The sequence below is a fragment of the Rhinoderma darwinii genome, chromosome 2 (assembly GCF_050947455.1).
Source record: "Rhinoderma darwinii isolate aRhiDar2 chromosome 2, aRhiDar2.hap1, whole genome shotgun sequence".
Lineage (NCBI taxonomy): Eukaryota > Metazoa > Chordata > Amphibia > Anura > Rhinodermatidae > Rhinoderma > Rhinoderma darwinii.
In genome coordinates, this window is record NC_134688.1 from 113260967 (window position 1) to 113285192 (window position 24226).

Consider the following 24226-nt stretch of genomic DNA (forward strand, 5'->3'; position numbering starts at 1 on the left):
TTTTTTGTACCAGGTTTTTGTTTTGCGTTTTACTAAATAGGGCTGTAAAACCTGGTCGCTTAAATCCACCCCCCCCCCCATGTACTTGTTATATTCGGACACGCTCACTGGTTTGTGCTTGTCCGATGTTGCCCCTCTTTCCCTCACTGCCACTGTTCCTGCAGTATGAATCGTGATTAGCTCATACACGTCTTTGCGATCCCTGAACTTGACCGCCAGCAATTCCTCAGATGCATAAGCACAGGAGTCCCCCTTTACTATGCGCTTCCCCACTAATTGCTGTGGAAAACCAATCCGGTTTTTGCGCATGGTACCACCTGCCCCGGTCCTTGCAGCATGCAAATGCCTAAACAGGGGCACACTGGAATAAAAATTATCACAGTACAGGTGGTACCCCTTGTCAAGCAGAGGCTGCATTATCTCCCACACGATCTTACTGCTGGTGGAAAGATCAGGGGGGCATCCAGGAACATTTATCGTGCGGTCCCGCCCTTCATAAATCCTGAAGGCGGTGGTATATCCTGACCCGCTTTCACACAATTTGTAGAGCTTAACGCCATATCTTGCCCTTTTGGAAGGTAGATATTGGCGAAAGCGAAGTCTGCCATGAAAGTTGAGGAGGGATTCGTCCACGCTTACATTCTGCTCAGGGGTGTAGAGTTGCAGAAATAAATTATTCAGGGAATTTATCAGTGGTCTTATTTTGAACAACCGATCCCGGTTTGCATCGGTAATTGGGGGGGCCTGTGCGTTGTCATTGAAATGGAGAAACCTCATTGTCTCATAACGAGACCTGGGCATTACTGCAGAATATACTGGGGTGGCCTGGGCGGGTGTTGTTGACCAGTAAGACCTAATGGAGGGCTTTTTGACAATACCCATATTTAGGGTGAGCCCCAAAAAATTTTTTCATTCCTGCAAATTGGTGGGCATCCAATCTCTGGCATGGGTGGATGAAGGTTTCTGCCTTATATATTGCGTGGCATATAAATTTGTTTCGTGGACAATCTGATTTAGGATGTCGTCCGTTATAAATAAATGGAAGTAATCCATTTGGACAAAATTTGTATTGTCCACGGTTATGCCAGGAGTGGCCGTAAATCCGTGGATTCTAGGCCCAAAAGATGGGGCAGGTGCCCATACAAGAGCCTGGACTGGAGGGACCAGGCTGTCCCGTGCTACAGCGCTACTTGGCCCTGCGCTTTCATGTTTTGCAGTTTCAACTGCATCAGGGACAACGTCCCCTGAAGATGAACCTGAAGTGACGCTGTCATCGTCACTACCTAAAACAGGTTCCATCTCGGACGCCATCTCTGATGCGGTCTCCGACTCAGACCACAGCATGGCGTATGCCTCCTCGGCGCTAAACAACTTCCTCGCCATAACGTCACTAACACTAACTAAACCAATTTTTTTTATTTTTATAAAACAAACAAACTAACTGGTATATATATCTACACTACCGCTAACAAAAAAATAAACCGCTATTGCTATATATATTATATATATGTGGATATATATATAATTATATACTCCCTACCTGCCTATTCTAATAGAATAAAAGAAAGAAAGGTAGATAGATAGAAAAAAAGATAGATGGATAGATAGATTGTATAGATAGATAGAAATCTATCTATACAGAGAATGTTTTATAGTGTAACTATTTTTTTTCACTGTATTCTTCTGGCAGCAATTCTCTCGAGTCTCTTCTTCTCCTCAAACTGAAACAATGTTTGAGGAGAAGAAAAGAGGCAGGAGATTTACTGCCAGAAAAGTCAAAATAAAACAAATGTGGTCGCTGTGATAGGTTTTCACAGCGACCACATGTTCAGGGACCATCAGATTGGTCCCTGATACTCTGCCCAGTGCCCAGAGCTGTTGGTAACAGCGTGGGCACAGGGCTGTGTGCACACTGTTTTATATGCAGAAATGCATGTGATCGATGTGATTAGTTGTCACAGCGATCACATGTTCAGGGGCCAAAAGATTCGCCCCTGACATTCTGCCCAGTGCCCATGGCTGTTAGCAACATCCAGGGCATAGAGCTGTGTGCACGCGATCGCGCGTGCAGTCTCTGAAGTGCCGCCGTAAATAGTCTATACGGCAGACTTCAGAGACCCTGACCGCTGGCCGTATAACTACGGCCAGCGGTCGGGAACCTGTTAAGGGTGTATATTCCACTGCGTAAATTAACGCACATACTTAGCCCCTCCCTCCTCTTACGTCCGCTCCGGCCTCCCTGGATGATGTTGCAGGCCATGTGACCACTGCAGCCTGTGATTGGCTGCAGTGGTCACATGGCCTACAACCTCATCCAGGGAGGCAGGAGCGGAGAAGCAGGGAACTCTGGGTAAGTATAACTTTATTTTTTTCTTAGTTGCGATTTTTGCAGTGGAATCACCGATTCCGCTGCAAATATCGCAACACGCACCACTTTGTTTTGGGTTTAAGTACCCCATTGAATTCAATGGGAAAACCTGCAATAGAAGAGCTGCGATTCCACAGAATTAATTGACATTCTGCAGTTGTGCGTTTTTTTTCGGCAGCATTTTTCCACAGTGTGGGGACCAGATTTGTTGAAATCTCACCCACACTGCTGCTACTGTAATACACTGCAGATATTCCGCAAGTAATCCGCTGTGTGTTTGTACCCGTAAGGTGCCCATACACAGAAACTTTTTTTCCCAAACTTGGTTTCGGCCAACAACCTAATGTGTATGGGGGGTCTCCCAACTCTCCCCTAATGGCAGCTGTCAGGGGAAAGGAGGATGGGGCATGTTAGATTACAAAATGCCTGATCGTTTGTTCCCTTGGGAGTTAAGGCCTAACAGAGGTTTTTCTCCTCTCCCCATTGAAATAAACCCAATCGTGCATGTTTATGGTGGAGCTGGCCGAAAACAGTTTGTCCGACAGTCACTTCATGTATATGGCCACGTCAGATGCATTTCATGTGTTTGTTTTAACTTCCTGTTACTTCGGTGATTCAGACAACTCCCAGATCAAGTGCCTTTTTTGGATCGTTTATTCCTCATTGGAACCCCCTCAATCAGCGAATACTGCTGTGTGGGAACCCTGCATAAGAGCTCTAGAAGTCCTTTTATGCCTACAGCTTGGTGTACTATGGGAAAAAAAAACAAGACAAAATAAATGCACACAGCACAAGTTGACAAAGTAACTTTTTTTTTCATGTAAAAAATATTTAAGGAACAAAATATGCTAAGTCCCCATTCACATTACTTTTCTTCTTTTGTTAAGCTTTGTGGGTCATCTAAGAGGTAGAAGCAGGAGGTTATAGTTCATCATGTGGTATGTGCACAGTGTGGTCACACAAATCTACAGAGGAGAAAAAAATATTGTAAATCACCCATCAGGCAACAGCATGCTCCCCAATGATAAACCTAACATTAACACACCCTGACACTGAAGCGGTTGTTCAGGTTTTGAAATTTAATGGCTTATCCTTAGGATAGGCCATCAATATTAGATCAGTGGGGGTTCCGAATCTCAGCACCCCTGTCGATCAGCTGTTTGAAGGGGCAGTGGCGCTCGTACAAGCACAGCAGCCTTTTCATTGTTTGCATGGTTCTCCTTCTCGTTTGTACTTTTCACGTACCGTTATATTTGTAGCGGCTGTTTCCCGTTCCAGGTCAATGATTCGTATGAACGCTTAGTCGCTTTATCATTGCCCCATGTAAAATGGCTTTAACAAATGTCATATTAATGCATAAAGAATAGAGCAGAACGATTCACAGGACCAAGGCCATTATAAGAGAAGTAATGCTTCATCTTCAGGTCCTTTTAGGTGGCCCGTTACTGGTTGTGGAAACGAGCGCCGATCGACGATACAGCACATTGGTCGGCACTCATTAGCTCCAATCACAAGGAGAAATAGTCGGTAATGTTTGGGGACGAACGATTGTTACTACAATTGCTTGTCCCCATGTCCTGCCGACATGATTTACACAGAGAACATTTTTTTGGGTCGCATAAAAGATGCAATCAGCCGATGACAGATCGATCACCCCATCATTGGCCCGTATAAAGGGGTCTTAAAGGGAATGTGTCGCTAGAAATTAAACAATTTTTTTTCAGTTAAACAGTTAGTATATAAGTGATTACACATTGTTTTAATTTTTTTCACAAGTCAGGAAATATTATAAAATAGATTCTAATTTATAACATTTCCATGTGCTGGTCACTAGAGGGAGCAATTCCCAAAATTGCAGCATTGGCAATGTGGTAAAGCAACCTCATTGCTTTATGCTGCAAATTTGGGGTAGACACACTCGCTCTAGTGTCCTCACTGAACCCCCTCCTTCTCCTGGCTCTAGCCAGAATAAGGGCGGGGGGAATTGTATCTTCAAACCTCCTACACTGTGTGCCACCATTTTCTGAGCGAATGCACAGTGTAGGAGGATTAGATACAGTGTTAATCAGACAGTATAACACAAACATACACAAACATAATACACACATCACATACACAAACATAACTTACCTGCTCCTGCCGCCTCCGCTCCTATACCTTGCGTCTTCGCTGCCTTGAACATATGGCCGGAAGCCGCGACCGGAAGTCGTCATCTTACTGTCCGGCCGCGGCTTCCGGTCCACATGAAAATGGCGCCGGATTTCGCTCTGCCGAAGACCTTCCTTTTGGTCTGTGTGGGAACGGCGCATGCGCCGTTCCCACATAGACGGCGTCAGCTATAGAGAATGGAACGGCTCCCGTTCGAATTCTCTATGGGGATGTATGTGCCGTATTCCAACTCTGTATGTGTTGTTAAACGACACATACAGAGATAAAAAAAAAAAATGGCAGCCCCCATAGAGAAGTAAAAGTAAGAAAAAAGTAAAAAGTACAACACAAGAACACAAATAAATAAAATTTATTTTAATAACATACTAAAAGCAATATTATATAAAAAAATATTTTTTTTGTGACACCTTCCCTTTAAGCACCTAGTGTCTAGCTATGATGCATTATAGTAGCATGTGGACCAGGGAATAAATTACCTGTGCGTTTACTGCAGAGTTTGTCCTTTACATTTTCTTTTTCATGAGAGAAGAATTCTATCAGGTCATCTTCGTATTCCTCAACTATGCGTTCACACTGTAAGTAGCATAAGAAACGTGTCACTTGTAGGTTTTAGTGAGACATGGCAACAGAAGTGAGACACTCACATGCACACAGAAAGGTACCTGCAAACATTACAACCATTGTACAGGGTGGGCCATTTATATGGATACACCTAAATAAAATGGGAATGGTTGGTGATATTAACTTCCTGTTTGTGGCACATTAGTATATGGGAGGGGGGAAACTTTTCAAGCTGGGTGTTGACCATGGCGGCCATTTTGAAGTCGGCCATTTTGTATCCAACTTTAGTTTTTTCAATGGGAAGAGGGTCATGTGACATCAAACTTATCGAGAATTTCACAAGAAAAACAATGGTGTGCTTGGTTTTAACGTTACTTTATTCTTTCATGAGTTATTTACAAGTTTCTGACCACTTATAAAATGTGTTCAAAGTGCTGCCCATTGTGTTGGATTGTCAATGCAACCCTCTTCTCCCCCTCTTCACACACTGATAGCAACACCGCAGAAGAAATGCTAGCACAGGCTTCCAGTATCCGTAGTTTCAGTTGCTGCACATCTCGTATCTTCACAGCATAGACAATTGCCTTCAGATGACCCCAAAGATAAAAGTCTAAGGGGGTCAGATCGGGAGAACTAGGGGGCCATTCAACTGGCCCACGACGACCAATCCACTTTCTAGGAAACTGTTCATCTAGGAATGCTCGGACCTGACACCCATAATGTGGTGGTGCACCATCTTGCTGGAAAAACTCAGGGATCGTGCCAGCTTCAGTGCATAAAGAGGGAAACACATCATTATGTAGCAATTTCAGATATCCCGTGGCCTTGAGGTTTCCATTGATGAAGAATGGCCCCACTATCTTTGTACCCCATATACCACACCAAACCATCAATTTTTGTGTTCCAACAGTCTTGGAGGGATCTATCCAATGTGGGTTAGTGTCAGACCAATAGCGGTGGTTTTGTTTGTTAACTTCACCATTCACATAAAAGTTTGCCTCATCACTGAACAAAATGTTCTGTGTAAACTGAGGGTCCCGTTTCAATTTTTGTTTTGCCCATTCTGCAAATTCAGTGCGCCGATCTGGGTCATCCTCGTTGAGATGCTGCAGCAGCTGGAGTTTGTAAGGGTGCCATTTGTGAGTAGCTAATATCCACCGAAGGGATGTTCGACTGATGCCACTCTCCAGTGACATGCGGCGAGTGCTACGCTGTGGGCTCTTGCTGAATGAATCTAGGACAGCCACTGATGTTTCTTCATTAGTGACAGTTTTCATGCGTCCACATTTGGGCAAAACCAACACTGAACCAGTTTCACGAAACTTGGCAAGCAGTTTGCAAACTGTAGCATGGGAGATGGGTGGTCTTGCATTGAAATCTGCTGCAATGACCCGGGTGCTGCGTTCACCAGACATCAACACAATATCTATCCGCTCCTCACGTGTTAACCTCTGCGACATGTCAATGGCTGTAAACAAAGAGAAGCTTGTAAATAACTCATGAAAGAATAAAGTAACGTTAAAACCAAGAACACCATTGTTTTTCTTGTGAAATTCTCGATAAGTTTGATGTGTCACATGATCCTCTTCCCATTGAAAAAACTAAAGTTGGATAGAAAATGGCCGACTTCAAAATGGCCGCCATGGTCAACACCCAGCTTGAAAAGTTTCCCCCCTCCCATATACTAATGTGCCACAAACAGGAAGTTAATATCACCAACCATTCCCATTTTATTTAGGTGTATCCATATAAATGGCCCACCCTGTAGATCAGTTAATATTGGGGTTAGATCACCAGTTCCAGCTGCAGGAAGTTAAAGGCTACGTTCTATATAGAGCTTTGCAACCATCTTTTTGATGCGAAAATGCATCACAAATAAAATATGAGGCAACTTGGCAAATATACTTTATTACCAATATTCTACCATTTTCTACCTATACGGAGCCTTACCCTCCACAATCCATGTGTAGTCTGATCCTGAAGTTATACTCGCTTCCATCTGTCCAATGAGGAGCATTATACACTAGGGATTATTTCACAGGAAGCCAATTAACCTATCGGTATGTTTTTAGAGTCTGGGAGGAAACAGATACGAACACGGGAAATATACAAACTCATACGGATTTTGTCCCCTGGTGAATATTATCTATCTAATTCCTTTGCATGATATGATCACTTGAAGTTACAGGCCTAAAGCCTGAGACTGAACTACTGACTGATTCTGATGACATGTTCCCCTCTGATTTCTGTTGGGTGCAGTGCTGTCATAAAGAACTTGTGTTATTCAAATCAACATCCATATCAATGCCAACATCCTACCTGGCTTAAATAATGACAGGGGAGAGAGGGAGAGAGAAAGGGGGAGAGGGAGAGGGGGAGAGAGGGAGAGATGTATTTAGTGATCTGAAATATGGTCTTCTTGACATCACTAAACCTGACAAAGATCAGAGCAGTAAAGGTCATCAAAATACCTCTAACACCTCTTGCACACGACCGAGTTCGGACCGTGAAAAGAAATGAGTGTGTCAGACGGATTTCCCAGCCTGATCACGGTACAGGTGAACGTTACTCCTGCCATCATATAAATTTATGATGCTAGGTGTCCCTGCCTCCCCGCGGTATTGTATAATTTTGTTCAGTATGGAGCAGCAGTTCCGTGGAAGGCAGGGACTCCTAGCATCATAAAATATCTATGAGTCCCATTCACCTGTGCCGCAGTCGGGCCGGGAAATCCGGCCAACACACGGACCGTTTTTCACAGCCCGAACTCGGTCGTGTGCAAGAGTTGTTAGTAGTGCAACATCAGGTTTCAGATCTGTACCTTGAAGCGGTCAAATATTTCAGTACAGAATATATGAAGGTTTTCGATTTTATCTTCAAGTTGGTCTTCTTTAAGCACCATATTAATTGTGCTGAATCTTTCACATACACGTTATACATCTACTACATGAAAACGATCTAACAATGTAGCATACCTAGGACACAATGAATCCATTACAACACACCAATAAACCTAAAATAAAGGCACCGCATCTGTATAAACCGAAATTAAGAAGGATTTAGAATTAGTCTTATTTATTAGTAAAAAGTGATCTTGGACATAGCGCATCACACAGCAACCCACCCAAAATACTGTAACAAATTGTGGTTTTGGGATCCAGAGAAACAAAAATGCTAAAAAGATAAAAGACAATAAAAGGTACATTTTTTAAAATAAATCTAATTTGTAATACACAATTCCAATTTGCTAGTGTTCATGAACGATGTCATTCTACAACAGATTTGACTGTAGAAACAAAGGTTCCTGTTTATGAAGATGACGACAAGGTAATATTTTCCTAACTCCAGAATATGCCATGATCATGACAGTACACATAATTGGTATTACCACTTACGTAACAACTCGTACTATAATATTATTCATGTTATATAACCTGAACGGTGAACAGCGCAAAAAAAACTGAAAATACCGCCAAAATTGCTGTTTTCGGGTTTACCCGCCTCACAAAAAAACAAAAAAGAGAATAAAAAGTAGAATTTGCCCCAAAATTGTACCAATATAAACGTCAAATCATCCTGCAAAAGCCCTCACGCAGCTGGGTCGATGGAAAAATAAAAATGCTATGGATCTTTGAATGTAGCCACACAAGAACACAAATTTTCAAGATAAAGTGTTTTTATTGTCAAAAGGAAAAAAAATAATAATAATAATTATATATATATATATATATATATATATATATATATATATATATATATATATATATATATAAATTTGGCATCACGGAATCGCACTAGCCTGCAGAATAATGTTAACACGTCATTTATACTTCCCATTTTATATAAAAGTCATACAATACATTATGTGTACCCCAAAATGATGGCATTAAAAAATACAACAAAAGAAGCCTACATACGGCTTCAAATGGGATGAAAAATTTAAATATATTGCCGTGTCTCGTAGGTCAAAAATAAAACGCATCCTTAACCCCTTACCGCACCAGGACGCACCGGTACGTCCTGCATTGAAGTGCTTTAAGGCACCAGGGCGTACCGGTGCGTCCTGGCTAAAAACTGTCACCCTGTCAAAGGACAAGGTGACAGAACTGTGCCGTCAACTGTTTATGACAGTTGATCTGCAATCTGCATAGTAAGATGGCAGGGGACCAATAACAGCGGTCTCCTGCCGGCGATCGCTGTGATTGGTCAGTCAAAGCAGACTGACCAATCACAGCTCCATGACGTAATGTATGTGATGGCGCTGGCTCAGAAGCTGAGCCAGCGCTATCACCGCTGGTATCAGCTGTCCGACACCCCTCTGCAACGGCCAGGACCGGAGCTAGGCTCCGATCCGGCCGATTAACTCCTTCGATGCATCGATCAACGCGATCGATGCATCGAAGTGTCTTGTAGCCTGTCGACAACCACGATGGTTGCCATGGGCGCGGGTGTCAGCTGTTTGTCACAGCTGACATCGTGCCCTAACAGCCAGGACCGGAGCTAGGCTCCGATCCGGCCGATTAACCCCTTAGATCGCACCCTATGGTTGCTATGGCAACCATAGCCTAACATTCGCTTCCTAGTACGGAAGCCTATTAGGCCCCGCCGGGAGGCGAAGCCTAATAGGCTTGCTGTCAGTGAATAGCTGACAGCTCTAATACACTGCACTATGTAGGTAGTGCAGTGTATTAGAATAGTGATCAGGGCTTCATGCCTTCAAGTTTCCTAGTGGGACAAAAAAAAAGTTAAAACAAGTTAATAAAAATGTTGTAAAAAAGTTTCAAAAAAAAGTTTCATGTTAAAAAACACTATAACAGCCTTTTTCCTATAATAAGTCTTTTATTATAGGAAAAACCAAAAAAACATAAAAAAAAGTACACATACAGTGGAGGAAATAAGTATTTGATCCCTTGCTGATTTTGTAAGTTTGCCCACTGTCAAAGTCATGAACAGTCTAGAATTTTTAGGCTAGGTTAATTTTACCAGTGAGAGATAGATTATATAAAAAAAAAAAAAAGAAAATCACAGTTAAAATTATATATATTTATTTGCATTGTGCACAGAGAAATAAGTGTTTGATCCCCTACCAACCATTAAGAGTTCAGCCTCCTCCAGACCAGTTACACGCTCCAAATCAACTTGGTGCCTGCATTAAAGACAGCTGTCTTACATGGTCACCTGTATAAAAGACTCCTGTCCACAGACTCAATTAATCAGTCTGACTCTAACCTCTACAACATGGGCAAGACCAAAGAGCTTTCTAAGGATGTCAGGGACAAGATCATAGACCTGCACAAGGCTGGAATGGGCTACAAAACCAAAAGTAAGACGCTGGGTGAGAAGGAGACAACTGTTGGTGCAATAGTAAGAAAATGGAAGACATACAAAATGACTGTCAATCGACATTGATCTGGGGCTCCATGCAAAATCTCACCTCGTGGGGTATCCTTGATCCTGAGGAAGGTGAGAGCTCAGCCGCAAACTACACGGGGGGGGAACTTGTTAATGATCTCAAGGCAGCTGGGACCACAGTCACCAAGAAAACCATTGGTAACACATTACGCCGTAATGGATTAAAATCCTGCAGTGCCCGCAAGGTCCCCCTGCTCAAGAAGGCACATGTACAGGCCCATCTGAAGTTTGCAAATGAACATCTGGATGATTCTGAGAGTGATTGGGAGAAGGTGCTGTGGTCAGATGAGACTAAAATTTAGCTCTTTGGCATTAACTCAACTCGCCGTTTTTGGAGGAAGAGAAATGCTGCCTATGACCCAAAGAACACCGTCCCCACTGTCAAGCATGGAGGTGGAAACATTATGTTTTGGGGGTATTTCTCTGCTAAGGGCACAGGACTACTTCACCGCATCAATGGGAGAATGGATGGAGCCATGTACCGTCAAATCCTGAGTGACAACCTCTTTCCCTCCACCAGGACATTAAAAATGGCTCGTGGCTGGGTCTTCCAGCACAACAATGACCCGAAACATACAGCCAAGGCAACAAAGGAGTGGCTCAAAAAGAAGCACATTAAGGTCATGGAGTGGCCTAGCCAGTCTCCACACCTTAATCCCATCGAAAACTTATGGAGGGAGCTGAAGATCCGAGTTGCCAAGCGACAGCCTCGAAATCTTAATGATTTACAGATGATCTGCAAAGAGGAGTGGGCCAAAATTCCATCTAACATGTGTGCAAACCTCATCATCAACTACTAAAAATGTCTGACTGCTGTGCTTGCCAACAAGGGTTTTGCCACCAAGTATTAAGTCTTGTTTGCCAAAGGGATCAAATACTTATTTCTCTGTGCACAATGCAAATAAATATATATAATTTTGACAATGTGATTTTCTGTTTTTTTTTTTTTTATATAATCTATCTGTTACTGGTAAAATTAACCTTGCCTAAAAATTCTAGACTGTTCATGTCTTTGACAGTGGGCAAACTTACAAAATCAGCAAGGGATCAAATACTTATTTCCTTCACTGTATGTGGTATTCCCGCGTCCGTAACAACCCAAACTATAAAAACATCACGCTATTTTACCCGTACTGTGAACACCGTAAAAAAATTAAATAAAAAACTGTTCCAGAATCGCTGTTTGTTAGTCACTACCCCTCGCAAAACAGAATAAAAAAAAGGGATCTAAAAGTTGCATGTACCCCAAAATTATACCATTAAAAACTGCAGCCCGTCCTGCAAAAAACAAGCCCTCCCGCAGCTTTTTTGACGGAAAAATAAAAAAGTTATGGCTCCCAGAATATGGTGACACAAAAAATAAATTTGAAACAAAAGTGATTTTATCGTGCAGACGCTGCAAAGCATAAGAAAAACTATATATATATGGTATCGCCGTAATCGTACCGACTCGCAGAATAAAGTAAAATTGTCATTCATAGCGCATGGCGAACGCCGTAAAAAAAGAAATAATAAAAAGCATCAGAATTGCAGGTTTTTGGTCACCTTGCTTGCCAAAAAAATGAAATACAAAGTGATCAAAAAAATCACATGTACCCCAAAATGGTACCAATGAAAACTACAGATTGTCCCGCAACAAATAAGCCCTCACGCAGCTCCGGTGGAGAAAAAATAAAGACGTTTTGGCTCTCAGAATATGGCGATGCAAAATGTGCAGAGTGTCCAAAAGCGGATAAGATCGGGCACCATTTATCAGTGCGACACTGGCCACACATCTGTGGATAATTATTTCTTTACCCCATTATTATACCCTCTTATTATGCCCCTGATGTACTCCACAAAGCTTACATATGCCCCCACATCATAACTGAAATACCAGCAAAACCCCAAACAAAACAACTAGCGAGCAAAATCCACGCTCCAAAAGACAAATGGCGCTCCCTCCCTTCTGAGACCTGCAGCGTGCCCAAGCAGCAGTATACGTCAACATATATGGCATCGCCATACCCGGGAGAACCCGCTTAACAATTTGAGGTATTTGTTTTCAGTGGCATGAACTGGGCACAAAATATTGTGCACTAAAATGGCACATACCTGTGGAAATTTGCAATTTTCACTTTGCACCATCCACTGAGAATTCATTTCTAATTAAAAAAAAAACCTGTGTGGTCAAAATGCCTTCAGGGGTGCAGTTTCCAAAATGGGGGTCACTACTTGGGAGTTTGTTTTACTATTTGACCGCAGAGCTCTGCCATTGTGGGCTAGTGCTGCGAAAATCACCAAAATAAGTCTCACATGCGCCTTTCAATCCTAAGCCCTGTCATATGTCCAGGCAAATGATAAATGCCTTGAGGGGTGTAGTTTACAAAATGGGGTCACTTCTCATGGTTTTACACTCTACTCTGGTACCTAAGGGAGCTCTGAAAATGCGACATGGCGCCCGTACACCAGTCCAGCAAAATCTGCGCTCTAAAAGCCACATGGCACTCCTTCCATTTTGAGCTCTGCCATGTGCCCAAACAGCAGTTTAGGGCCACACATGGGGTATTGCCGTACTCGGGAGAAATTAGGTAACAAATTATGTGGTATTTTTTCTCCTATTACCCCTTCTGGGGAAAAAAATTGGGTACAAAACGACATATTTTTGGGAAAAAAAATAATTTTTCATTTTCACTGCCTCATTCTAATACAATCTATGAAACACCTGTGGGATCAAAATGCTCAGTACACCCCTAGATGATTACCCTGAGGGGTAACGTTTCCAAAATGGAGTCACTTCTCAGGGATTTCTACTGTACGGGTACCTCAGGGGCTCTGCAAATGCGACATGGCGCCCAAAAAACAATCAACCAAAATCTACTCCTGCCATTCTGAGCCCTGCGGTGTATCCAAGCAGCAGTTTATGACCACATATGGGGTATTGCCGTACTCGGGAGAAATTGCTTTACAATTGTTGGGGCGCTTTTTCTCCTTTATTCCTTGTGAAAATTAAAACAATTCAACAGTTTAGTGGAAAGAATGTAGATTTTCATTTTCACTGCATAATCCGAATAATTCAGCAAAAAAACTGAGGGGTCAAAATGCTCACTGTACCGCTAGATAAATTCCACGAGGGGTATAGTTTCCCAAATGGGGTCACTTTTGCCGGGTTTGCACTATTTTGGCCCCTCAGTGGCTTTGCAAATGTGACATGGGGCTGCAAACCATTCCAGCAAAACTTGAGCTCCAAAAGTCAAATGGCGCTCCGTACTTTCTAACTTCCACCATGTGTCCAAACAGCAGTTTATTACCACATATGGGGTATTGCTGTGCTCAGAAGAGTTTGTTTTACAAATATTGGGGTGTTTTTTCTCCTTTATCTATTGTAAAAATGAAAAAATCTGAGCTAAAACTACATTTTATTAGAAAAAATTTAGATTTTCAATTTCACGGCATATTTCCCATAAATTCAGCAAAAACCGTGTAGTGACCCTACAAATGCTAACTATACCCCCAGAAAAATTCCTTGAGGGGTGTAGTTTCCAAAATGGGGTAACTTTTGGGGAGTTTCCACTGTTATGGTCCCTCCAGGGCTTTGCAAACACGACATGGAACAGAAAACCATTCCAGCAAAATCTGCGCTCCAAAATCCAAATGGCCCTCGTTCCCTTCTGAGCCCTGCCGTGGGTCCAAACAGCAGTTTATTACCAAATATGGGGTATTGCCGTAATCGGGAGACATTGCTTTACTACTGTTGGGGTGCTTTTTCTCCTTTATTCCTTGTAAAAACGAAAACATCGTATGTTTTTTCAGAAAAAAAAGTAGATTTTCATTTTCACAGACCAGTTCCAATAAATTTAGCAAAAAACCTGTGGGCTAAAAATGCTAACTATACCTCTTGAAAAATTCCTTGAGGGGTGCAGTTTCCAAAATGGGGTCACTTTTGGGGGGTTTCCACGGTTTTGGCACCACAAGACCTCTTCAAACCTGACATGATGCCTAAAATATATTCTAATAAAATAGAGGTCCCAAAATCAACCAGGTGCTCCTTTGCTTTGAAGGCCGGAGTTTCGGTCCATTAGGGCACTATGGCCACATGTTGGATATTTCTAAAAATTGCAGAATCTTGGCAATAAGTATTGAGTTGCGTTTCTCTCGTAAAAACCTTCTGTGTTACAGAAAAAACTGTATTACAAATGAATTCCGTTAAAAAAAAAATTGAAATTTGTAAATTTCACCTCTACTTTGCTTTATTTCCTGTGAAATGCCTAAAGGGTTAAAATAATTTCTGAATGCTGTTTTGAATACTTTGAGGTGTGCAGTTTTTAAAATGGGGTGACGTATTGGGGGTTTCTAATATATAAGGCCCTCAAAGCCACTTCAGAACTGAACTGGTCCCTGAAAAAATAGCCTTTTGAAATTTTCTTGAAAATGTGAGAAATTGCAGCTAAAGTTCTAAGCCTTGTAACGTCGTAGAAAAATAAAAGCACGTTCAAAAAACTATGCAAACATAAAGTAGACACATGGGAAATGTTAACTAGTAAATATTTTGTGTGGTATTACTATCTGTTTTACAAGCAGATACATTACAATTTAGAAAAATGCAGATTTTTGCAAATTTTCTCTAAATTTTGGTGTTTTTTACAAATAAATATTTAATTTAACGACAAAATTTTTTCAGTATCAGAAAGTACAACATGTCACGAGAAAACAATCTCAGTATCGCTTTGATAGGCAAAAGCTTTCTGGAGTTATTACCACATAAAGTGACACATGTCAGATTTGCAAAAATCGGCTGTGTCCACAAGGCCAAAACAGGCTTAGACACTAAGGGGTTAAGGAGTTAAAGAGATTGTCCAGTATTAGACAAACATGGTTGCATTTTTGCAGAAACCGCGTCACTCCTCTCCATGGGTTGTGTCTGTTATTGCAGCTCAGCTCCATTAAAGTGAATGGGGCTGAGCGCCAATACGTCACACAACCTGTGAACATGTGTGGTACTGTTTTTAAAAGAAAGAATGAAGCCTAATGCCACTCAAAACCTGTAAAGTCAAATTTAACTGGTAGAGGACTCCAGTATTCGTATCCCCTTATTGCACATTCACAATCCAGGAAGGTGAACTGAGTTACTGTATGTAGGTTTGGTTACACTGGAAACGTCTTTTTAGATCTCCTTTTGGAGGAAACACTGTGGTCACCGGTGGTTTTCTTTTCCGGAGTAAGGGCACGTTCAGATGTGGCAGAATGCTTGTTGAATTCCGCTGCGGACAGTCCGCAGTGGAAATCTGCAGTAGCCGTTTTTTGTATTGTTTTCTATACCATTTTAGGAAACTTAGTTCAGACGCTGCAGAAAAAAAAAAAACTGTGCGGAATTTATCCTGCGGTTCAGAATTTGAACCCCTTCCTGACATATGACATACAGTTACGTCATAGCCGGGTAGGGGGAAGTATGGAGCGGGCTCACGGAGTGAACTCGCTCCATACGATGCTGGTGTCGGCTGTATGTTACAGCCGACACTTCAGAGTAATGAGCGGGATCGCGCTCGAGTGCAATCCCTCTCGTTTAACTCGTTAAATGCTGCGGTCAATAGCGACCGCAGCATTTAAATCGTTAGAAAGAGGGGGTGGCCCCCTCTAACAGCTCATCGCGCAATTGCGTTGCGGGGGGGGCGATGGTTGCTATGGATGCCTGGGGGCTTAATGAAGGCCCCCAGGTCCGCCATCTTTGTACACCTATTAAGCCTGTCAGATATACTGCAATACGATCGCTGGTTGAAGTCCCCTAGGGGGACTAATAAAAAAAGTTAAAATGAGTTAAATAAAAATATTAGAAGTTCATAAAACCCCCCTTTCCCCCTAGAGAATAGTAAAAAAATAAATAAACATAATTGGTATCGCCGCGTCCGTAAAAGTCTGAACTATCACAATATATCATTATTTAACCAGCACGGTGAACGCTGTAAAAAAATAAATGTAAATGCCAGAATGTCTATTTTTTGGTCACCTAATCTCCCACAAAAAATGAAATCAAAAGTGATCAAACAGTCGCATGTACACCAAAATGGTATTATTAAAAACTACAGCTTATCCCGCAAAAAATAAGCCCGCATACCACTTAATCGACGGAAAAATAAAAAAGTTATGGCTCTTGGAATTTGGCGACACAAAATAAAATTTTCTTTTTTACACTTAGGTTTTTCCTTGTAAAAGTCAAATATAGAAAAATATAGAAAAAACTATACATATTTGGTATCGCCGTAATCGTATTGAACCACAGAATAAAGTTAACATGTTGTTTTATTTGCACAGTCAATTCCGTAAAAACGGCGCGCAAAAAAACATTGAGGAATTGCTGTTTTTTCATTTTCTACCCCACAAATAATTTTTTACCCGTTTCTTAGTACATTATATGGCAAAATAAATGATGCTACGAAAAACTACAACTCGTCCCGCAAAAATCAAGCCCTCATAGTACTATATAGACGGAAAAATAAAGGAGTTATGGCCTTTGGAAGGTGGGGAGGGAAAAACGAAAATTAAAATCTGAAAGTTGTTTACGACGGGAAGGGGTTAATTCCGCATCATGCATGGCCACCAGAAAAGCAGCAGCGGATTTTCACTGCAAATTTCAGCCTTTGCCATGCAAAAACTGAACTCTGTGACAAGTCTGCAGTGATATTCGCAACGTCTGAATTACCTGTCAAATAGGCAAAAATTGCGTAATTGCCGCGAATTTGCAATAGAAAAATTCTGCCACGTCTGAACATGCCCCAACAGTACAGCAGCTCTGGGAATTCTATTTTTGACTCCTTGATTCTGCAGTCGTAATTTTGTTAAAGTTCTTCTGTAGGGACCAATGCTCGTTCCTGATCACTGCCATGTGTACGCAGTGCAGCGAGCAGCCGTCAAACAAGCAAATGCACGTTTATCGGCTGATCGGATCTTTTATGCGTCCCAAAAAATTGTCGCTCGTCAGCAGCACATCCCCCCCATGTAAACAGGGGATGTGCTGTTGACAAGATGCAAAAATGTAGGAGACAAACTATAGTATTAACGATTATTCGTCCCCATACATTCCGAACATTTCCCCGTTTAAATGAGGCAAAGAAGCGCCACAAAACTTTCTCTAGATTTCTTCTTCTATAATTCTAACATTGGGGGAAGTTAGACATTCCGATTAACTGAAATCAAACCTGAAGGTTTTAAATGGAGGCAAACGGCCCAAAGGCTAATTCAAAAGTCCTATGTCTGGAGACACGGAAGAACCTTGTACAGCCCTAGTGTTGCAGGTTATGGGACACCCAGTGATGCAGGTTATGGGACACCTAGTGATGCAGGTTATGGGACACCTAGTGATGCAGGTTATGGGACACGGCTGCCTCTCTGTGGTCAATACGCGGGCTTAGGAGAGGAACAGCTGCACCAGACCTCTGTTTGACTTCGTTCTCACTAATGTTTGAAGGCTGTGATCTCTCTTCTGTATTCCTCTCAGAAAAAGAAGCAAAATAAATGAATAAAAGATTTTCACGAATTCCCGCAACTTTTTAATTTTGGAGAATACAGGATTCAGAATGGATCCCTCCGACACTAGTAAGAACAAATCCTACCTAACAGCGCAATATGGCCATTTTATCCTGATTATTATATAGGGCACTGCCCATAGGAGTTCCGCTCACTATAATCTCATAGGAAGGTCAAAAATCAAATTAACTTTATTCCTAGACAATTGACGGCCACTGTCTAAATCTCAGGTAGAGTTTTTTTGTGTGTAGGGTCGGTTTGACGTGCTTGGGGACACGGGAGAAGTTTGCCAGTTACTGTTTAGCAAGTCATAAGTCATCACCTTCTGAGCAATAAACGCTTGTAATGTGTTACCTATTTACACGCCACATGTACTGTTGTAATAAATCAGCTATTCTAAGCACAATAAATAGTAAAAACGTAAGCAGATATAAACGTAACTATAGTTTACATCAGTGACGATCATTTCAGTTATTCATTCTGTGATCACATTGAAACATTACAAACCGCAGAGGAAAACATTCAGAACATTGTTACCTTGTAAAACCTAAAAATGTTACTTTCCTGCAATAAAGCAAGGGGAAAACTTTATGCACGTCAAGGGGATAAACTGCAAACAAATATGGCGCTCAGTAGAAATCCGACGACAATTTAGCATCCTATGCATGTGACTGGTTTCCACCACCCCGTTCACTAGCTGCGGAAAATTTCAGTGCAGATTTTTGTCCACACTGTGAAAAAAAAAAAAAAAACAGCTGCGGAAATAAGTAGCATGCTACTTATATCCGTAGATTCTGCATGGAAAACAAATCGGAGGATTATCCCCATTGAATGACAACGGGGCTAATCCTTGTGCGGATCTGCTGCACATCCTTAGCAGAAATGAAATACCTCCGATTTCTGCCGCGGTTCATGCAGCCGATGTAAATATAGTTCTATCTATAATGTTACAGTCTGTATTATAAACCTTATCTGCATGTACAATTCTGCTGACTGCTGTTGTAAGCAGCTACCAAGATCGTTGTCAGACACACATCACTAACATCTCAGGCCATGTTCACATAGCGACTTTACTCTACGTTCGGCGTATGTGACAGAAATGTTCCAAACAAATCCGTAGGGGCCCCATTACCCAACGCATGTCAAAAGAATGTTCTTTTGGCATGCCAGGTCAGTATGCATTGGCATAGCTTTTTCTTATTTTTTTGGACTATATAGGGAAGCGTAGTATGCTGCACTTTCCTATACAAAGGCATCCCACAAACCAATGTATACTATACGGCATACTCCCGATGTATACCTCAGACGGAAGGCTAAAACGTTAATATAGCGAATGCAGCAGGACACACAGGTTTTTTTTCTACATTACATTGAATTAAAATGTGTGTTAAAATATTTTACAGGAGACTAAGGACAGCAGTTCATGACCTCAAGCTGAAGAGACGTTGGGTGATGCAACAAGACAACGACCCGAAGCGCACAAGTAAATCAACTAAAGAATGGTTAAAAAAGATGTGTTTTGGAATGACCAAGTCAGAGTCCTGACCGTAACCCCATCGAGATGCTGCGGCATAACCTGAGCTGTGCACACAAGACATCCCACAAACATTGATGAACTGACACATTGGCAGGGAGGACTGGTCCAACATTCCTCCTCAATGTTATGCAAATCTTATTTAAAGCAAGAAGAACCATTTGTTGGAGGTGATTGTTGCAAAAGAGGGATCTAATGGTTATTAAATTCAAGGGTTCACTTATTTTTTCTTCACTGTGGATGTTTACGCAACGTGCTCAATAGAAGACATGTACAGTACAACTGTTTGTGGGTTATTAGTTTAGTTAGATAGTGTTTCTCTACAATTGTGACTTCGATACCGTAAGGGTCCTATTACACGGCCCGGTACGTGAAAATAAGCACTGATCAACGAGGCAGCTCGTTGATCGGCGCTCATTTACTCCTTTCAAAAGGAGCAATGCCTGGTTATGTATGGGAACAAGCGATCGTTCCTACAATTGTTCTTCCCCATACATTTCCACAGTTTACACAGGGGGATGTGCTGCCAACACCGCTAATATTTATTGCTACATAAACGAGCAGATCAGCCGATGAACGAGCGTTGGACCGTTCTTCGGCTGATCGGTGCCCTGTTTACACAGGGCAATGATTGGGAACCCATATGACCCCTCGTTTGCCCGATCATTGGCCCGTGTAAAAGGGCCTTAACAGTGAGACCACATTTACTTAGTAATTAATGCAAAAACCCAGGTAATTCTAAAGGGTTTACTTACTTTTTCGGATCAAGTGAAGTTTATGTCTCCCTAATTATACAAGTGAAGATTATGTTCCCCTGCTTCCTCAGTGACATTGGGGAGATTAACCCCTTCCCGACATTTGACGTATCCATACGCCAAAGTCGGGTAGGGGAAGTATGGACGGGCTCACGGAGTGAACCCGCTTCATATGATGCGGGTGTCGGCTGTATGTTACAGCCGACACTTCAGAATAACGAGCGGGATTACGCTCAAGCACGATCCCGCTCGTTTAACTCGTTAAATGCCGCCAATAGAGACCGCAGCATTTAAATCGTTAGAAAGAGGGGAGCGACCCCCTCTAACAGCTCATCTCGCCCCCCGCAATGCAATCGCGGGGTGGCGATGTTTGCTATGGCAGCCTGGGGGCCTAATGATGGCCCCCAGGTCCGCCATCTTTGTGCTCCTATTAAGCGTTGCCTCCAGCAGGGCTTAATAGAAGCCTGTCAGAATCACGATATACTGTAATACATTAGTATTGCAGTATATAGTGCACGCGATCTAACAATCGCTGGTTGAAGTCCCCTAGGGGAACTAATAAAAAAAATAAGTTTTTTTTATGTAAAACAAAAAAAAAAAATATTAAAAGTTCCAAAACCCCCCCTTTTCCCCCTAGAGCATAGTAAAAAAAAAATAAACAAACATAATTGGTATCGCCACATCCGTAAAAGCCTGAACTATTACAATATATGATTATTTAAACCGCACGGTGAACGCCGTAAAAAAAATAAAATAAATGTAACGCCAGAATCTCTATTTTTTGGTCACCTTCTCTCCCACAAAAAATGTTATAAGAAGTGATCAAAATGTCGCATGTACACCAAAATGGGATCATTAAAAACTACAGCTTATCCCGCAAAAAATAGGCCCTCTACCGAGTTATGGCTCTCAGAATTTGGCGACACAAAATAAATTTTATTCTTTACACTTTACTTGTAAAAGCAGTAAAATATAGAAAAAAAAACTATATATTTGGTATCGCCGTAATCGTATTGACCCGCAGAATAAAGTTAACATGTTGTTTTAATTGCACAGTGAATTCCATAAAAACGAAGCGCAAAAAAATATGGAGGAATCTGTTTTTTTAATTTTCTACCCCTCAAATAATTTTTCCCCGTTTCCTAGTACATTGTATGGCACAATAAATGGTGCTACGAAAAACTACAACTCGTCCCGCAAAAATCAAGCCCTCATAGGACTATATCGACGGAAAAATAAAAAAAAAGTTATGTCTTTTGGAAGGTCGGGAGGAAAAAACGAAAATGAAAATCTGAAAAATTGCTGCGGCGGGAAGGGGTTAATCAAGCCGTCTTATAGTAAGAACGTCCTATGTTGCCCACAGCTTTCATATATTCATGAGCTCAGGTAAAATGAAAGCTGAGCTCGGTTTGGATGCTATGGGCAACTGTTACTATACGACAGCTTGATAAATCTTCCCCATTAATTTTAATTTTTTGTTGCCCTTAAATTAAAATGGATCGACATTTCTTTCAGAAGAGACTCCAGCCTATTATAGTTGGTACGAATAAAATAGATGTCATCGAATTCATGAAACGACACTATTTACTTGCAAACAATTTCAACTGCAAAAACTGCCATCAACCTCTGCGTTTGATCGCTCGTCGCCAGTGTTCTGATGGCTATTCTTGGAAGTATATTTACAAGAACACTGCGTCATCATGGGTATCTGCCAGAAAGGGCTTTTTCTTGAAAAGTCGCATAACTCTCTGAAAAAATGGTTTCCCATTACTTACCTCTGGTGTTTGGAAACCTCCGAAAAACAAGCTGCACAACTGACTGGAATATTCAAACGCAGGGGGGACATAACCTTCACTTGATCCATATTTTCTTGCGGCTGAGTATATATGTACAGTATGTGGAAAATAAATATGCAGAACTCCAGATTAGGATGAAAAAAAATGTGGACTTTTATTAGCAATGGGATTTAAAAGTCCAAATTTTTTTCATCGAAATCTGGAGTGCGGCCTATTTTTTTTACATTTCGTTTGATGATTTGAAGTCAGGATCGGCATATATAGATCTTGTACTGATCATTAGTTAACACTTATAAATGCATTCAGAGCTGCATTCACAGTTCTGCAGCTTCCAGAAACAAAATCTCCCAACATTCCTTGCTGGCTCAATACCTGCACAGAGCTTGATCTTGTGATTTGCATTTTGGAGAGTGAAGCTGCTACACCAGGCCCACTGAACTGCAATCTAACGTAAGAAAAACATAAAAAAACTGTGTGTCCTAACACACACACACACACACACACACACACACACACACACACACACACACGTTCAAAAGCTTGGGGTCACCCAGACAATTTTGTGTTTTCCATGAAAACTCACACTTATATTTATCAAATGAGTTGCAAAATGACTAGAAAATATAGTCAAGACATTCACAAGGTTAGAAATAATGATTTTTATTTGAAATAATAATTTTCTCCTTCAAACTTTGCTTTCGTCAAAGAATGCTCCATTTGCAGCAATTACAGCATTGCAGACCTTTGGCATTCCAGTAGTTAATTTGCTGAGGTAATCGGGAGAAATTTCACCCCATGCTTCCAGAAGCCCCTCCCACAAGTTAGATTGGCTTGATGGGCACTTCTTGCGTACCATACGGTCAAGCTGCTCCCACAACAGCTCTATGGGGTTGAGATCTGGTGACTGCGCTGGCCACTCCATTACAGATAGAATACCAGCTGCCTGCTTCTTCCCTAAATAGTTCTTGCATAATTTGGAGGTGTGCTTTGGGTCATTGTCCTGTTGTAGGATGAAATTGGCTCCAATCAAGCTCTGTCCACAGGGTATGGCATGGCGTTGCAAAATGGAGTGATAGCCTTCCTTATGCAAAATCCCTTTTACCTTGTACAAATCTCCCACTTTACCAGCACAAAAGCAACCCCAGACCATCACATTACCTCCACCATGCTTGACAGATGGCGTCAGGCACTCTTCCAGCATCTTTTCAGTTGTTCTGCGTCTCACAAATATTCTTCTGTGTGATCCAAACACCTCAAACTTCGATTCGTCTGTCCATAACACTTTTTTCCAATCTTCCTCTGTCCAATGTCTGTGTGCTTTTGCCCAAATTAATCTTTTCCTTTTATTAGCCAGTCTCAGATATGGCTTTTTCTTTTCCACTCTGCCCTTTAGGCCAGCATCCCGGAGTCGCCTCTTCACTGTAGACGTTGACACTGGCGTTTTGCGGGTACTATTTAATGAAGCTGCCAGTTGAGGACCTGTGAGGCGTCGATTTCTCAAACTAGAGACTCTAATATACTTGTCTTGTTGCTCAGTTGTGCAGCGGGGCCTCCCACTTCTCTTTCTACTCTGGTTAGAGCCTGTTTGTGCTGTCCTCTGAAGGGAGTAGTACACACCGTTGTAGGAAATCTTCAGTTTCTTGGCAATTTCTCGCATGGAATAGCCTTCATTTCTAAGAACAAGAATAGACTGTCGAGTTTCACATGAAAGCTCTCTTTTTCTAGCCATTTTGAGAGTTTAATCGAACCCACAAATGTAATGCTCCAGATTCTCAACTAGCTCAAAGGAAGGTCAGTTTTATAGCTCCTCTAAACAACAAAACTGTTTACAGCGGTGCTAACATAATTGCACAAGGGTTTTCAAATCATCCATTAGCCTTCTAACACAGTTAGCAACCATTAGAACACTGGAGTGATGGTTGCTGGAAATGGGCCTCTATACACCTATGTAGATATTGCATTAAAAACCAGACGTTTGCAGCTAGAATAGTCATTTAGCACATTAACAATGTATGGAGTGTATTTCTGATTAATTTAATGTTATCTTCATTGAAAAAAAACTGTGCTTTTCTGTAAAAAATAAGGAAATTTCTAAGTGACCCTAAACTTTTGAACGGTAGTGTGTATATAT

At 41.6% G+C, this 24226-nt stretch overlaps 1 protein-coding gene and 1 long non-coding RNA gene across 4 annotated transcripts in view; one reads left to right on the forward strand and one right to left on the reverse strand.

Annotated features, from left to right (window-relative positions):
• The window catches only part of LOC142740776 (uncharacterized), a 35867-nt gene extending 16116 nt beyond the window's left edge, over window positions 1-19751 (forward strand). Inside the window, exon 3 of the long non-coding RNA XR_012880880.1 lies at window positions 19414-19751. This is a non-coding gene — a long non-coding RNA (uncharacterized LOC142740776). The remainder of the gene's footprint in view (window positions 1-19413) is intronic.
• CNPY2 (canopy FGF signaling regulator 2) overlaps window positions 3164-24226 on the reverse strand; it is a 35767-nt gene continuing 14704 nt past the window's right edge. For all 3 annotated transcript variants that reach the window (XM_075850196.1, XM_075850197.1, XM_075850198.1), the window contains exons 5-6: window positions 5014-5110; window positions 3164-3333 (exon numbers count right to left, since the gene is read on the reverse strand). In XM_075850196.1, coding sequence (XP_075706311.1) covers window positions 3290-3333; window positions 5014-5110 — 141 coding nt within the window. In that variant the 3' untranslated portion in view covers window positions 3164-3289. The remainder of the gene's footprint in view (window positions 3334-5013; window positions 5111-24226) is intronic.